At 40.6% G+C, this 18,473-nt stretch overlaps 1 protein-coding gene across 1 annotated transcript in view; it reads left to right on the top strand.

The window, feature by feature from the left end:
- LOC139758858 (glutamate receptor ionotropic, kainate 2-like) overlaps window positions 1–17,361 on the top strand; it is a 146,677-nt gene extending 129,316 nt beyond the window's left edge. Inside the window, exons 13-16 of the mRNA XM_071680723.1 lie at window positions 2,811–2,991; window positions 9,422–9,521; window positions 16,747–16,876; window positions 17,038–17,361. Of these exons, the coding sequence (XP_071536824.1) occupies window positions 2,811–2,991; window positions 9,422–9,521; window positions 16,747–16,876; window positions 17,038–17,127 (501 nt within the window). The 3' untranslated portion in view covers window positions 17,128–17,361. The remainder of the gene's footprint in view (window positions 1–2,810; window positions 2,992–9,421; window positions 9,522–16,746; window positions 16,877–17,037) is intronic.
- Window positions 17,362–18,473: the final 1,112 nt, after the last annotated feature.

Here is an 18,473-nt window from a genome sequence, read left to right as displayed (position 1 = left end):
CTTCCTCCAGTTTATCTCCATTCCAACTTACCTCCTAATTGACTTGACCCTCAACCTTACTGTACCTAATAACCTTGCGCTCAACTTTCTTTTTTCACAAACTTTACCAAACTCAGTCACCAGCTTCTGCAGTTTCTCACATGAATCAGCCACCAGCGTTGCATCATCAGTGAACAACAACTGACTCACTTTCCAAGCTCTCTCATCCACAACAGACTACATACTTGCCCCTCTTTCCAAAACTCTTGCATTCACCTCCCTAACAACCCCATCCATAAACAAATTAAACAACCATGGAGACATCACACACCCCTGCCGCAAACCTACATTCACTGAGAACTAATCACTTTCCTCTCTTCCTACACGTACATATTCCTTACATCCTCGATAAAAACTTTTCACTGCTTCTAACAACTTGCCTCCCACACAATATATTCTTAATACCTTCCACAGAGCATCTCTATCAACTCTATCATATGCCTTCTCTAGATCCATAAATGCTACATACAAATCCATTTGCTTTTCTAAGTATTTCTCACATACATTCTTCAAAGCAAACACCTGATCCACACATCCTCTACCACTTCTGAAACCACACTGCTCTTCCCCAATCTGATGCTCTGTACATGCCTTCACCCTCTCAATCAATACCCTCCCATATAATTTACCAGGAATACTCAACAAACTTATACCTCTGTAATTTGAGCACTCACTCTTATCCCCTTTGCCTTTGTACAATGGCACTATGCAAGCACTTCGCCAATCCTCAGGCACCTCACCATGAATCATACATACATTAAATATCCTTACCAACCAGTCAGCAATACAGTCACGACTTCTTTTAATAAATTCCACTGGAATACCATCCAAACCTGCTGCCTTGCCGGCTTTCATCTTCCGCAAAGCTTTTACTACCTCTTCTCTGTTTACCAAATCGTCCTCCCTAACCCTCTTACTTTGCACACCACCTCGACCAAAACAACCTATATCTGCCACTCTATCATCAAACAAATTCAACAAACCTTCAAAATTCTCATTCCATCTCCTTCTCACATCACCACTACTTGTTATTAGCCCCCTTCACTTAAGTTCCCATTTGTTCCATTGTCTTACGCACTTTATTTACCTCCTTCCAAAACATCTTTTTATTCTCCCTCAAATTTAATGATACTCTCTCACCCCAACTCTCATTTGCCCTCTTTCTCACCTCTTGCACCTTTCTCTTGACCTCCTGCCTCTTTCTTTTATACATCTTCCACTCATTATACATCTTCCACTCATTTGCATTATTTTCCTGCAAAAATCGTCCAAATGCCTCTCTCTTCTCTTTCACTAATAATCCTACCTCTTCATCCAACCACTCACTGCCCTTTCTAATCTGCCCATCTCCCACGCTTCTCATGTCACAAGCATCTTTGCGTCTTTTGCGCAAGCCATCACTGCTTCCCTAAATACATCCTATTCCTCCCCCACTCCCCTTACCTCCTTTGTTCTCACCTTTTTCCATTCTGTACTCAGTCTCTCCTGGTATTTCCTCACAAAAGTCTCCTTCCCAAGCTCACTTACTCTCACCACTCTCTTCACACTAACATTCTCTCTTCTTTTCTGAAAACTTCTACAAATCTTCACCTTCGCCTCCACAAGATAATGATCAGACATCCCTCCAGTTGCACCTCTCAGCACATTAACATCCAAAAGTCTCTCTTTCGCGCGCCTATCAATTAACAAGTAATCCAAAAACACTCTCTAGTCATCTCTCCTACTTACATTCGTATACTTATGTATATCTCGCTTTTTAAACCATGTATTCCCAATCACCAGTCCTTTTTCAGCACATAAATTTACAAACTCTTCACCATTTCCATTTACAACACTGAACACCCCATGTATACCAATTATTCCTTCAACTGCCACATTACCCACCTGTGCATTCAAATCACCCATCACTATAACCCGGTCTCGTGCATCAAAACCACTAACGCACTCATTCAGCTGCTCCCAAAACACTTGCCTCTCATGATCTTTCTTCTCATGCCCAGGTGCATATGCACCAATAATCACCCATCTCTCTCCATCAACTTTCAGTTTTACCCATATCAAGTTTACATTCTTACACTCTATCACATACTCCCACTACTCCTGTTTTAGGAGTAGTGCTACTCCTTCCCTTGCTCTTGTCCTCTCACTAATCCCTGACTTTACTCCCAAGACATTCCCAAACCACTCTGCCCCTTTACCCTTGAACTTCGCATTCAGGTTCCTTTCTTCAAACATACTACCTATCTCTCCTTTTTTCTCATCTTGGTAATATCCACACACATTTAGACACCCCAATCTGAGCCTTCGAGTAGGATGAGCACTCCCTTCGTGAATCCTTTTTCTGTTTCCCCTTTTAGAATCTTAAAATACAAGGAGAGCAGGGTTTCTACCCCCCTCTCCCGTCCCCTTTAGTCGTCTTTTACGACACGTGAGGAATGCGTGGGAAGTATGTATATATATTCTTCACTGTTCTTTCTTTGGGTTACAGGAAAAAGGCAATCCACATAACTAATATGTGTCGTTGGCTACTACGACGGGTTGAAAATCCTCCGCTTCTGTAATACTTTCCTTGAAAAGGAAGATAAGTTGCTGAGGCTGAAGTCTATTTCTCTAACGCTCAACCATCGGTCCTTGGCGATCTCCTCCACAAAGCGCTAGGCAGCATAATACACGGAAGAAATATATTTGCTAAACACGTTTTTATCTCACAAACCATTCTTAATAGATATATCACATGAAGCATCTCGTTTCATATCTGATATTATTTCCAGTCCGTAGAATCTGGCATATTCCGTGAAGTCGGAGATCTGGAGAAAAAGGACCGAATTGTATACAGAACACAGCCAGAGTTTCCAGAGGCCATTGACACCTTGGTGAGGCAGGGCGACCACATGCTTATGGAAGTGGAGATGGGCATAAGGGTGTACATGGCTCAGGATTACACTCGTACAGGTATTCAAATGCCCTCATTATGGGAAGGAGACTTGTGTGAGGAAGTACCAGGAGACACTGAGTAAGGTAAGGTAAGAGGGGTTGTTATTCCATGTGTGGCGGGGTGGCGATGGGAACAAATAAAGGCAGACAGTATGAATTATGTACATGTGTATATATGTATATGTCTATGTGTGTATATATATGTGTACATTGAGATGTATAGGTATGTATATTTGCGTGTGTGGACGTGTATGTATATACATGTGTATGTGGACGGGTGGGGCCATTGTTTCGTCTGTTTCCTTGCGCTACCTCGCTAACGCGGGAGACAGCGACAAAGCAAAATAACTAAATAAATGAAATATATATATATATATATAAATATATATATATATATATATATATATATATATATATATATATATATATATATATATATATATATATATATATATATATATATATATATATATATATATATATATATATATATATATATATATATATATATATATGCGCGAGGTATCGCTGATAAAAGAGAACAAAGGTCACATTCGTTCACACTGAATTTCTAGTTCTCATGTATAATGCACCGACACCACAGCTCCCTTTCCACATCCAGGCCCCACAAAACTTTCCATGGTTTACCCCAGACGCCTCACATGCCCTGGTTCAATCCACTGACAGCACGTCAACCCCGGTATACCACATCGTTCCAATTCACTCTATCCCTTGTAAGCCTTTCACCCTCCTGCATGTTCAGGCCCCGATCACACAAAATCTTTTTCACTCCATCTTTCCACCTCCAATTTGGTCTCCCACTTCTCCTCGTTCCCTCCACCTCCGACACATATATCCTCTTGGTCAATCTTTCCTAACTCATTCTCTACATGTGCCCAAACCATTTCAAAACACCCTCTTCTGCTCTCTCAACCATGCTCTTTTTATTTCCACACATCTCTCTTACCCTATTATCACTTACTCGATCAAACCACCTCACACCACATATTGTCCTCAAACATCTCATTTCCAGCACATCCACCCTCCTACGCACAACTCTATCCATAGCCCACGCCTCGCAACCATACAACATTGTTGGAACCACTATTCCTTCAAACATAAGCATTTTTGCTTTCCGAGATAATGTTCTCGACTTCCAAACATTCTTCAAGGCTCCCAGGATTTTCGCAGCCTCCTCCACCCTATGATTCACTTCCGCTTCCATGGTTCCATCCGCTGCCAGATCCACTCCCAGATATCTAAAACACTTTACTTCCTCCAGTTTTTCTCCATTCAAACTTACCTCCCAGTTGACTTGACCCTCAACCCTACTGTACCTAATAACCTTGCTCTTATTCACATTTACTCTTAACTTTCTTCTTTCACACACTTTACCAAACTCAGTCACATTAAATAACCTTACCAACCAGTCAACAATACAGTCACCTCCTCTTTTAATAAATTCCACTGCAATGACATCCAAACCTGCTGCCTTGCCGGCTTTCATCTTCCGCAAAGCTTTTACTACCTCTTCTCTGTTTACCAAATCATTTTCCCTAACCCTCTCAATTTGCACACCACCTCGACCAAAACACCCTATATCTGCCACTCTATCATCAAACACATTCAACAAACCTTCAAAATACTCACTCCATCTCCTTCTCACATCACCACTACTTGTTATCACCTCCCCATTAGCCCCCTTCACTGAAGTTCCCATTTGCTCCCTTGTCTTACGCACTTTATTTAGCTCAATCCTGAACATCTTTTTATTCTACCTAAAATTTAATGATACTCTCTCACCCCAACTCTCATTTGCCCTCTTTTTCACCTTTTGCACCTTTCTCTTAACCTCCTGCCTCTTTCTTTTATACATCTCCCACTCATTTGCATTTTTTCCTGCAAAAATCGTCCAAATGCCTCTCTCTTCTCTTTCACTAATAATCTTACTTCTTCATCCCACCACTCACTACCCTTTCTAATCAACCCACCTCCCACGCTTCTCATGCCACAAGCATCTTTTGCGCAAGCCATCACTGCTTCCCTAGATACATCCCATTCCTCCCCCACTCCCCTTACCTCCTTTGTTCTCACCTTTTTCCATTCTGTACTCAGTCTCTCCTGGTACTTCCTCACACAAGTCTCCTTCCCAAGCTCACTTACTCTCACCACTCTCTTCACCCCAACATTCTCTCTTCTTTTCTGAAAACCCATACAAATCTTCACCTTAGCCTCCACAAGATAATGATCAGACATCCCTCCAGTTCCAGCTCTCAGCACATTAACATCCAAAAGTCTCTCCTTCGCGCGCCTGTCAATTAACACGTAATCCAATAACGCTCTCTGGCCATCTCTCCTACTTACATACGTATACTTATGTATATCTCGCTTTTTAAAACAGGTATTCCCAATCACCAGTCCTTTTTCAGCGCATAAATCTACAAGCTCTTCACCATTTCCATTTACAACACTGAACACCCCGTGTATACCAATTATTCCCTCAACTGCCACATTACTCACCTTTGCATTCAAATCACCCATCACTATAACCCGGTCTTGTGCATCAAAACCACTAACACACTCATTCAGCTGCTCCCAAAACACTTATCATATATATATGTTTATATATAGCTACATATATATTGTACATGGAGTGTTCAGTGTTGTTAATGGAAAATAAGAGAGAATGTTGGTTTGAAGAGAGTGGTGAGAGTAAATGAGCTTGGAAAGGAGAGGTGGTTGATGAAGTACCAGGAGAGATTGAGTGCAGAATGGAGAAATTTGAATGAAGCAAGGAGAGTGAGGAAGCAGTGTTAGCTTGCGCAAAAGATGATTGTGGCATGAGAGAGATAGGTGGTGGGCAGATTAGAAAGGGTAGTGAGTGGTGGGATGAAGAAGTAAAATTTTTATTGAAAGAGAAGAGAGACTCGTTTGGATGATATTTGCAGGGAAGTATCGCGAATGACTGGGAGATGTATGAAATAAAGAGGCAGGAGGTCAAGAGAAAGGTGCAAGGGGTGAAAAAGAGGGCAAATGAGAGTTGGGGTGAGAGAGTATCACTAGATTTATGGGAGAATAAAAAGATGTTTTGGAAGGTGATAATATAGTGGGAATTTCGGTGAAGGGTGCTAATATGGAGGTAATAACATGTAGAGGTGAAGTAAGAATTAGATTGAGTGAGTATTATGAAGGTTTGTTGAATGGGTTTGATGATAGAGTGGCGGATGTAGGGTTTTTTGGCGAGGTGGTTTGCGAAGTGAGAGGGTCAGTGAAAATGGTTTGATAAACAGAGAAGGGATAGTAAAAGCTTAGAGGAGGATGAAAGTCGGCAAGGCGGTGGGTTTGGATGGTATTGCTTTGGAATTCATCAAAAAAAGGGTGAGTGTGTTGTTGACTGGTGGGTAAGGGTATCCAATGTATTTATGGTTTATGGTGAAGTGCTTAAGGATTGGCGGAATGCATGCATAGTGCCATTGTACAAAGGCAGTGGGGATAAATGTGAGTGTTCAAATTACAGAGGTATAAGTTTGTTGAGTATTCCTGGGAAATCATATGGGAGGGTATTGATTGACAGGGTAAAGGCATGTACAGAGCATCAGACTGGGGAAGAGCACTGTGGTTTCAGAAGTGGTGTGTGGATCAGGTGTTTGCTATGAAGAATGTACATGAGAAATACGTAGAAAATCAGATGGATTTGTATGTGGCATTTATAGATCTGGCGAAGGCTTATGATAGAGTTGATAGAGATGCTTTGTGGAAGGTATTAAGAGTATATGGTGTGGAAGACAAGTTGCTAGAAGCAGTGAAAAGTTTTTATCAAGGATGTAAGGCATGTGTACGAGTAGGAAGAGAGGAAAGTGATTGTTTCCCAGTGAATGTCGGTTTGCGGCAGGTGTGCGTGATGTCTTCATGGTTGTTTGATTTGTTTATTGATGTTGTTGTTAGGGAAGTGAATGCAAGTCTGTTGTGGATGAGAGGACTTGGAAGTGAGTCAGTTGTTGTTTGCTGATGATACATCGCTGGTGGCTGATTCGAGTGAGAACTGCAAAAGCTGATGACTGAGTATGGTAAAGTGTGTGAAAGAAGAAAGCTGAGAGTTACTGTGAATAAGAGCAAGGTTGTTAGGTTCAGTATGGGTAAGGGGCAAGTTAACTGGGAGGTAAGTTTGAATGGAGAAAAACTGGAGGATATGCAGTGTTTTAGATATCTAGGAGTGGATTTAGCAGCGGATTGAACCATGGAAGTGGAAGTGAGTCACAGGGCGGGGGAGGGGGCGAAGGTTCTGGGAGCGTTGAAGAATGTGTGGAAGGCGAGAACGTTGTCTCGGAGAGCAAAAATGGGTATACTTGAAGGAATAGTGGTTCCAACAATGTTATATGGTTGCGAAGCTTGGGCGTAGGAGGGTGGATGTTTTGGAAATGATATGTTTGAGGGGTGTGAAGTGGTTTGATCGAGTAAGTAATGAAATGGTAACAGAGATATGTTGTAATAAAAAGAATGTGGTTGAGAGAGCGGAAGAGGGCGAATTTAAATGGTTTGGTCACATGGAGAGAATGAGTGAGGAAAGATTGATAAAGAAGATATGGTTGTCAGAGGTGGAGGGAACGAGGAGAAGTGGGATATTAAATTGGAGGTGGAAGGATGGAGTGAAAAAGATTTTGAGCGATCGGGGCCTGAACTTACAGGAGGGTGGAAGGCGTGCAAGGAATAGAGTTAATTGGAATGATGCGGTATACCGGGGTGGACATGCTGTCAATGGATTGAACCAGGGCATGTGAAGCGTCTGGGGTAAACCATGGAGTCTTGTGGGGCTTGGATGTGGAAATGGAGCTGTGGTTTCGGTGCATTACACATGAGTGCTACAAACTGAGTGTGAACGAGTGTGGCCTTGTCTTTTCCTAGCACTATCTCTCGCGCGGTCGCTGGGGGGAGGGGGGGTGCCATTTCATGTGTGGCTGGGTGATGACGAGAATGGATGAAGGCAGCAAGTATGGATATATACAAGTGTATGTATGCATATGTATGTGTATGTATGTGTATATATACGTTGAAATGTATAGGTACGTACATGTGCGTGTGGGGGTGTTTATGTATATACATACAATCTGGGTCACAGGGCATAAAGATGTGTATTTGCGTGTATGCGCAGAGAGTGCAGTGTAGATGAGTAGTGTGTTCAGTGTTTTCACCATGGTAGGTGCATCGTGGGCATGACGGGTTTAGGGATATACTTTAATTGTGTTTGTAGTTTTGTGATGATGGGCGTCTTCCAGAGCTTACGTGAGAGTGTGAATCGTGGTCGTCCGTAGAGTGCTGTCTGATAGCTGTATGTCTCGTGTGTCGGAGCTTGAGACTAAGTTGGGAGTTGTTTTTTAAGTGCTTATCAGGCTACCTCAGTAGATATATATGATTTTTTATTGTATATGCTGAAAGGGGATCTGTGATTAGAGTTTACTGAAGCGTGAGGTGTGTGTGAATTTCTTCTTATTTGGGTTAGCTATAGAGTTGATGATATGAGGGAAGCCTAATGCTTTTGCGTGGAATTAGGCGCTGAGCATGTTAAGGTTCGTATGTAATAGAAGGATCTTTGTTTCACTGTGCAGATGTTTAGTGCTTTTAGTCACTAGGCAGCCAGTGATATTTCTGAGTGCATTTATTTTTGTGGCTTGAAGCTGTGTCATATTTGCTACTGAATGGATGGAAGACCAGGCAGATGAGGTATAGCTTCAAGTGGAGTGGATGAATTATTCGTGTTGATATTGATGAATTCCTTTTTCTTGTCCAGATCTGGTCCAGTTAGTGTTGTGGGAGTATCTAGCTTGGGTGCTGCGTTTGTGTTTATATCATTGGTGTGGGGACAGAATGTCATATGTATGTTGCATGTGAAGCCTAGAATTGTTGGTGCTTTCTTCAGGGGGATAGAATGTCCATTCAAGGTGACTGGAGGCTGTGACATGGATTCGTGTCTGTCTATCTGGCGTTAAAAAGAGTAACTGGAGACTTCTGTGGAGCTGCAGAGATGATGTTTTGGGCGAGCCATTAATCCAGTTGTGTAATGTAATGCAGCATATTTTGTTTTCTAATATGGTGTTAGGGTGTTGTGGTGTGATTATAAGGTCTTTTGCATACGAAAGGATTTCATGTTCAAGTTTGGCTGAAGTAATGGGGGTTTGTTTAAGAAGAGATTGATGAGTAGGATAAAGAACTGCTCCTTAGGGATTCTACAGTAAACTTAATGAGATGGTCTTGATTAGATTATTTACTTACCCCTACCTGCTCAAGCAACACAAAGAAAATAGAGGAATATAGATGCAAAACATTGCGACAAAAATTCCTCTTAAACCCATCTAGTGCATATCATAAGAGATTCAAATAACCTTTTACGAAAAGAAAAGAGATATACATAAGTATGAATAAAAAAAAATCTAAACATGTCTTTCTGTTACAGGTCAGTGTTCATTCTACATGTCCAGAGAGAAATTCCTGTATGTCATATTCGGTATGATCGCCCCGAAGGGAAGTCCCATTGTCCCGGCTCTAAATAAAAGGTATCAGTTATGTAGATTTCTTGCAATAACACAATGATATGAATTTCCTACATTATCCGGTTCCCAAGACTTGTTTTAGATATAAACTACATGGTCCTAGAGCTGGCATGGAAATTTTGAGTTTCGTTGCACCCCAAACACACTATTGATTCTACTGATTGTTTGAACTGTTCGGTAATGATTTCAGAAAATTGACCAAAGTTTCAGCTGTGTGACCCATGAAAGAGAATAATTCTTAACGTACAAAGGTGGCAAGTTAAGTTTATCGGTTAAGTAGCTTTTGACCGATTTTCATATGATTTGGCCTAACTTTGCTAAATAACACAGAAAATATGTGTGAACTGTAATATTATTAGATGCGGACATTAAATTGAGATATTCTAAAGTTCCTCTGAATATTAACCTGTTTCATTCAAGAGATTCATCTACACGTAATAATCCTGTGTGGTTTCATAACCATGTATCATATTGTTAACAACACCTTATCATCGAGCTCACTAGACTTTAGATATCTCATTTGAAACAAACAAAAGAAAGATGTCATGCATAATAAAAAAGATATTGCCATTTAAAGTGTTCCTTCAACAAAGAAATTGCCATTTACCTACCTAGTAAAAAGTAATGCCCGCTACAAAGCTGAAAGGGATCCAATTAATACGATCATCTTGTAAACCAACTTGGAAAAATGACTTGTGAAAGTCAATATACTACCACTTTATCTTCACTCAGAATGGTTCAATAAAGTGCAATCAGTAACACTGACCCTTTGCTCTAAGATAGATACAAGTGACTAGGTATCACATAACGTTTCAATCACAGATTGCTGACGACTAAATTTGTACGCACAATGAGACCCTCAGTCTCCACAATATGTTCTTCAAAAACGCAACTATTATATGAACACGAAACACGAGGTCTCGATGACCTCTGTGGTGTAGCGGTTGGCACTGCGGACCGTGGCACGTTTACTAAATGCATGGGTAAGTGCACTTGTTACATTTTCCTCCTTGTTATCACCAAATACTAGATCACGATCATTATTGTGAACTAATGAAAATATATATCTATTTTATATATTTATCATACTTTATATGATATGTACACACGTACATATGCATACCTATACATTTCAACGTATATATATATATATATATATATATATATATATATATATATATATATATATATATATATATATACACAGAAATATACATATATGTTGCCTTCATCCATCCCGCCGCCACTCCGCCACACATGATAAGACATCCCCCTCCCCCGCGTGCGCGCGAGATAGCACTAGGAGAGGACAACAATGGCCACATTCGTCCACACTCAGACTCTAGCTATCATGTGTAATGCACCGAAACCACAACTCCCTTTCCACAAGTTCTTCACTCTTTCCATTTACAACAGTGAACACCCAATGTACACCAATTATACGCTCAACAGCCACATTACTCACCTTTGCATTCAAATCACCCACCACTATAACCTAGTCTCGCGCATCAAAGATGCTAACACATTCACTCAGCAGCCCCAAAAACACTTGCCTCTCATGATCTTTCTTCTCATGACCAGGTGCATAGGCACCAATAATCACCTATCTCTCTACTTCCACTTTCAGTTTTATCCATATCAATCTAGAGTTTACTTTCTTCCACTCTGTCACATATTCCCACAACTCCTGCTTCAGTAGTAGTGCTACTCCTTCCTTTGCTGTTACCCTCTCACCAACACCTGACTGTACACCCAAAACATTCCAAACCCACTCTTCCCCTTTACCATTGAACTTCGCTTCACTCAGAGCCAAAACATCCAGGTTCCTTTCCTCAAATATACTACCTATCTCTCCTTTTTTTCTAATCTTGGTTAGAAATTGAAATACAAGGAAGGATGGGGGGGGGGGGGGTCCAGCCCTCAGCTCCCACCGCTTTACTCGCCTACTACAACGAAGCGGGGTTTACGTGGGAAGCAGTTTTTCTTTCCTATCCCAGGGATATATATATATATATATATATATATATATATATATATATATATATATATATATATATATATATATATATATATATATATATATATATATATATATATATACATATATATATATATATATATATATGTATATATATATATATATATATATATATATATATATATATATATATATATATATATATATATATATATATATATATATATATATATATATATATATATATATATGAATGTAGTGGTGATGTGAGAAGGAGATGGAGTGAGTATTTTGAAGGTTTGTTGAATGTGTTTGATGATAGAGCGGCAGATATAGGGTGTTTTGGTCGAGGTGGTGTGCAAAGTGAGAGGGTTACGGAAAATGATTTGGTAAACAGAGAAGAGGTAGTAAAAGCTTTGCGGAAGATGAAAGCCGGCAAGGCAGCAGGTTTGGATGGTATTGCAGTGGAATTTATTAAAAAAGGGGGTGACTGTATTATTGACTGGTTGGTAAGGTTATTTAATGTATGTATGACTCATGGTGAGATGCCTGAGGATTGGCGGAATGCGTGCATAGTGCCATTGTACAAAGGCAAAGGGGATAAGAGTGAGTGCTCAAATTACAGAGGTATAAGCTTGTTGAGTATTCCTGGTAAATTATATGGGAGGGTATTGATTGAGAGGGTGAAGGCATGTACAGAGCATCAGATTGGGGAAGAGCAGTGTGATTTCAGAAGTGGTAGAGGATGTGTGGATCAGGTGTTTGCTTTGAAGAATGTATGTGAGAAATACTTAGAAAAGGTTTTAGATATCTGGGAGTGGATCTGGCAGCGGATGGAACCATGGAAGCGGAAGTGGATCATAGGGTGGGGGAGGAGGCGAAAATCCTGGGAGCCTTGAGGAATGTGTGGAAGTCGAGAACATTATCTCGGAAAGCAAAAATGGGTATGTTTGAAGGAAAAGTGGTTCCAACAATGTTGTATGGTTGCGAGGCGTGGGCTATGGATAGAGTTGTGCGCAGAAGGATGGATGTGCTGGAAATGAGATGTTTGAGGACAATGTGTGGTGTGAGGTGGTTTGATCGAGTAAGTAACGTAAGGGTAAGAGAGATGTGTGGAAATAAAAAGAGCGTGGTTGAGAGAGCAGAAGAGGGTGTTTTGAAATGGTTTGGCCACATGGAGAGAATGAGTGAGGAAAGATTGACCAAGAGGATATATGTGTCGGAGGTGGAGGGAACGAGGAGAAGTGGGAGACCAAATTGGAGGTGAAAAGATGGAGTGAACAAGATTTTGTGTGATCGGGGCCTGAACATGCAGGAGGGTGAAAGGAGGGCAAGGAATAGAGTGAATTGGATCGATGTGGTATACCGGGGTTGACGTGCTGTCAGTGGATTGAATCAGGGCATGTGAAGCGTCTAGGGTAAACCATGGAAAGCTGTGTAGGTGTGTATATTTGCGTGTGTGGACGTATGTATATACATGTGTATGGGGGTGGGTTGGGCCATTTCTTTCGTCTGTTTCCTTGCGCTACCTCGCTAACGCGGGAGACATGCCACAAAAAAAAAAAAAATATATATATATATATATATATATATATATATATATATATATATATATATATATATATATATATATATATATATATATATATATATATATATATATATATATATCTTCATCTTTGCGGAAGATGAAAGCCGGCAAGGCAGCAGGTTTGGATGGCATTGCAGTGGAATTTATCAAAAAAGGGGGTGACTGTATTGTTGACTGGTTGGTAAGGTTATTTAATGTATGTATGACTGATGGTGAGGTGCCTGAGGATTGGCGGAATGCGTGCATAGTGCCATTGTACAAAGGCAAAGGGGATAAGAGTGAGTGCTCAAATTACAGAGGTATAAGTTTGTTGAGTATTCCTGGTAAATTATATGGGAGGGTATTGATTGAGAGGGTGAAGGCATGTACAGAGCATCAGATTGGGGAAGAGCAGTGTGGTTTCAGAAGTGGTAGAGGATGTTTGGATCAGGTGTTTGCTTTGAAGAATGTATGTGAGAAATACTTAGAAAAGCAAATGGATTTGTATGTAGCATTTATGGAGACATCACACACCCCTGCCGCAAACCTACATTCACTGAGAACCAATCACTTTCCTCTCTTGCTACACGTACACATGCCTTACATCCTCGATAAAAACTTTTCACTGCTTCTAACAACTTGCCTCCCACACCATATATTCTTAATACCTTCCACAGAGCATCTCTATCAACTCTATCATATGCCTTCTCCAGATCCATAAATGCTACATACAAATCCATTTGCTTTTCTAAGTATTTCTCACATACATTCTTCAAAGCAAACACCTGATCCACACATCCTCTACCACTTCTGAAACCACACTGCTCTTCCCCAATCTGATGCTATGTACATGCCTTCACCCTCTCAATCAATACCCTCCCATATAATTTACCAGGAATACTCAACAAACTTATACCTCTGTAATTTGAGCACTCACTCTTATCCCCTTTGCCTTTGTACAATGGCACTATGCACGCATTCCGCCAATCCTCAGGCACCTCACCATGAGTCATACATACATTAAATAACCTTACCAACCAGTCAACAATACAGTCACCCCCTTTTTTAATAAATTCCACTGCAATACCATCCAAACCTGCTGCCTTGCCGGCTTTCATCTTCCGCAAAGCTTTCACTACCTCTTCTCTGTTTACCAAATCATTTTCCCTAACCCTCTCACTTTCCACACCACCTCGACCAAAACACCCAATATCTGCCACTCTATCATCAAACACATTCAACAAACCTTCAAAATACTCACTCCATCTCCTTCTCACATCACCACTACTTGTTATCACCTCCCCATTTGCGCCCTTCACTGAAGTTCCCATTTCCTCCCTTGTCTTACGCACTTTATTTACCTCCTTCCAGAACATCTTTTTATTCTCCCTAAAATTTAATGATACTCTCTCACCCCAACTCTCATTTGCCCTTTTTTTCACCTCTTGCACCTTTCTCTTGACCTCCTATCTCTTTCTTTTATACATCTCCCACTCAATTGCATTTTTTCCCTGCAAAAATCGTCCAAATGCCTCTCTCTTCTCTTTCACTAATACTCTTACTTCTTCATCCCACCACTCACTACCCTTTCTAATCAACCCACCTCCCACTCTTCTCATGCCACAAGCAATCCATCACTGATTCCCTAAATACATCCCATTCCTCCCCCACTCCCCTTACTTCCATTGTTCTCACCTTTTTCCATTCTGTACTCAGTCTCTCCTGATACTTCCTCACACAAGTCTCCTTCCCAAGCTCACTTACTCTCACCACCCTCTTCACCCCAACATTCACTCTTCTTTTCTGAAAACCCATACAAATCTTCACCTTAGCCTCCACAAGATAATGATCAGACATCCCTCCAGTTGCACCTCTCAGCACATTAACATCCAAAAGTCTCTCTTTCGCGCGCCTGTCAATTAACACGTAATCCAATAACGCTCTCTGGCCATCTCTCCTACTTACATACGTATACTTATGTATATCTCGCTTTTTAAACCAGGTATTCCCAATCACCAGTCCTTTTTCAGCACATAAATCTACAAGCTCTTCACCATTTCCATTTACAACACTGAACACCCCATGTATACCAATTATTCCCTCAACTGCCACATTACTCACCTTTGCATTCAAATCACCCATCACTATAACCCGGTCTCGTGCATCAAAACCACTAACACACTCATTCAGCTGCTCCCAAAACACTTGCCTATCATGATCTTTCTTCTCATGCCCAGGTGCATATGCACCAATAATCATCCATCTCTCTCCATCAACTTTCAGTTTTACCCATATTAATCGAGAATTTACTTTCTTACATTCTATCACATACTCCCACAACTCCTGTTTCAGGAGTAGTGCTACTCCTTCCTCTTGTTCTTGTCCTCTCACCAACCCCTGACTTTACTCCCAAGACATTCCCAAACCACTCTTCCCCTTTACCCTTGAGCTTCGTTTCATTCAGAGCCAAAACATCCAGGTTCCTTTCCTCAAACATACTACCTATCTCTCCTTTTTTCACATCTCGGTTACATCCACACACATTCATATATATATATATATATATATATATATATATATATATATATATATATATATATATATATATATATATATTTTTTTTTTTTTTGCTTTGTCGCTGTCTCCCGCGTTTGCGAGGTAGCGCAAGGAAACAGACGAAAGAAATGGCCCAACCCCCCCATACACATGTATATACATACGCCCACACACGCAAATATACATACCTACACAGCTTTCCATGGTTTACCCCAGACGCTTCACATGCCTTGATTCAATCCACTGACAGCACGTCAACCCCGGTATACCACATCGCTCCAATTCACTCTATTCCTTGCCCTCCTTTCACCCTCCTGCATGTTCAGGCCCCGATCACACAAAACCTTTTTCACTCCATCTTTCCACCTCCAATTTGGTCTCCCTCTTCTCCTTGTTCCCTCCACCTCCGACACATATATCCTCTTGGTCAATCTTTCCTCACTCATCCTCTCCATATGCCCAAACCACTTCAAAACACCCTCTTCTGCTCTCTCAACCACGCTCTTTTTATTTCCACACATCTCTCTTACCCTTACGTTGCTCACTCGATCAAACCACCTCACACCACACATTGTCCTCAAACATCTCATTTCCAGCACATCCATCCTCCTGCGCACAACTCTATCCATAGCCCACGCCTCGCAACCATACAACATTGTTGGAACCACTATTCCTTCAAACATACCCATTTTTGCTTTCCGAGATAATGTTCTCGACTTCCACACATTCTTCAAGGCCCCCAGGATTTTCGCCCCCTCCCCCACCCTATGATCCACCTCCGCTTCCATGGTTCCATCCGCTGCCAGATCCACTCCCAGATATCTAAAACACTTCACTTCCTCCAGTTTTTCTCCATTCAAACTCACCTATATATACATAAATATATATATATATATATATATATATATATATATATATATATATATATATATATATATATATATATATATATATATATATATATATATATATATATATATATATATATATATATATATATATATAAAGAGAAAAGAACCAGTAATGTGTTTTGCGCATATGACTGTCAATGAGATCTAGATGGTGGATTACTTGAGAAAGACTTTTGTTGAAGTTCATACCGTAATGAAATTTTCTTCTCCCAGAATAATGGCCATGACTGAGGCTGGCCTTTTCCTCCATTGGGTGAGAACTGATGAACGTAATTCATCCATATGCTACCAAGCTCCTGCTAAGATAACAGTGAGGACGCCTCTCGCTCTATATGATATATCGGTAATCAAGTTGCTCCGTATATTTCAAAGAGTATAGTTTGTATCATAAGAACACTTTTCTTAAAATGTTTATAACTCAGTAACTTCTCTACTTATGATAAACGATGATCAACATATTCACTCTTCGTTAATAAGTGTGTATATTTTCCTCTTTTTTCTCAGGGGATGTTTGTGACTCTCTGTGGTGGATACGCCATCAGTCTATCTATATTTTTTCTTGAGGTTCTTTTATGTAATCGTAAGAGAACTTAGATCATTTACAAGCCAACAAAAATACCTGCCTCCAACATCTACTCTCTCAGTCCCTCAGCACGGGTATAGTGTGTGTTCCCACATCATATCTATTGTCTCTCTTTACCTCCATGTTTTCATATACCCTGCGGTATATGTTTCTGGTATTTATCATATCACAAGTGCATTCCTCATGACTTGAGCACACTTCATTAAACCGTTGTTCGTGCTTGAAACATCTTCACTGATATCGAGAGGCTAATACCCGAGTACCCTTGCTAAACGCTGGAGCAAGTAAGGGACGTGCTGAGTGTGTGTCAAATGCGGAAGACGCAAAGGAATCTGGACTGGTTACGAAGGATGCTCACAAGTGGAAACAGTGTGTGTGTGTGCGTGTGTGTGTGTGTGTGTGTGTGTGTCCAAACTAAAAGCAGCAGGGAGGCAAATCGTTTTCGGGCGTACACCCACATGGAGAAGCGAGTGCCATATGGGGTCGCTGCCGCAGCTGGCAAGCCAGGCCCGCCCACCCACACAGCCAGTCCCTCTGCATTACTATGTTCCATAGTTAACTGAATTAGTGAGAACATCAAAACGCTCAATGAAATTATACAGAAGTGAGGCTCCCCTGATATCTGCCCCACAAACACTGGTCACCTTGGGACCTCCTCCGCCAAGAGATTCGAATATTTAATCAAGTCCTCGATATTAATGGACAGCAAAATTCTTCCATTGAGAAAGAAGTGAAGATGATTCCTCTAAACTAAGCTTTCACACACACACACACACACACACACACACACATGAATCAGACATCACTAACAAATTATTTATAGTAATCAAATTTCTATACATACAGGGTGGATTAGAGAGTTTCAAAGAAATCATTCAAGAAAAACATTATATCGAAAAACTCATAAGATGAACGTCACCCTCTACTACTAAAGGTATTAAAGAAACAGCAGATTAAACAAAAAGAAAATGAAAGTAAAACACTGACCCTCTACAATATAGGAACGTAAATTACCAAATCTCAAAGTTGTAAATTTCAGAATAGTGTGGCTTAAGCTGGTATGACTAGCGTTACATTATATGCACAACAAGGAACAATTAAGTAACGTATAGAAGTCGTAACATCTTCCTAAAGTGACTAATATGTCACCACCAACACCAACACGAAGGAAATGCCATGTACATCCATGACACAAAACATATTAAACAACCGAATTACAGACCAAGACAGTAGAGTAATACAGTACTCTGAAAGCATATATAACACGTTGGAACCAGACTTGGACGGCACCTGACAGACATCTGCAGCGATCACCAGTCTAACTAACATCACAAGTCCTAGACACACCAAAATCACC

This window comes from Panulirus ornatus, chromosome 31, assembly GCF_036320965.1.
Source record: "Panulirus ornatus isolate Po-2019 chromosome 31, ASM3632096v1, whole genome shotgun sequence".
Lineage (NCBI taxonomy): Eukaryota > Metazoa > Arthropoda > Malacostraca > Decapoda > Palinuridae > Panulirus > Panulirus ornatus.
This window is presented reverse-complemented; position numbering and strand designations above follow the sequence as displayed.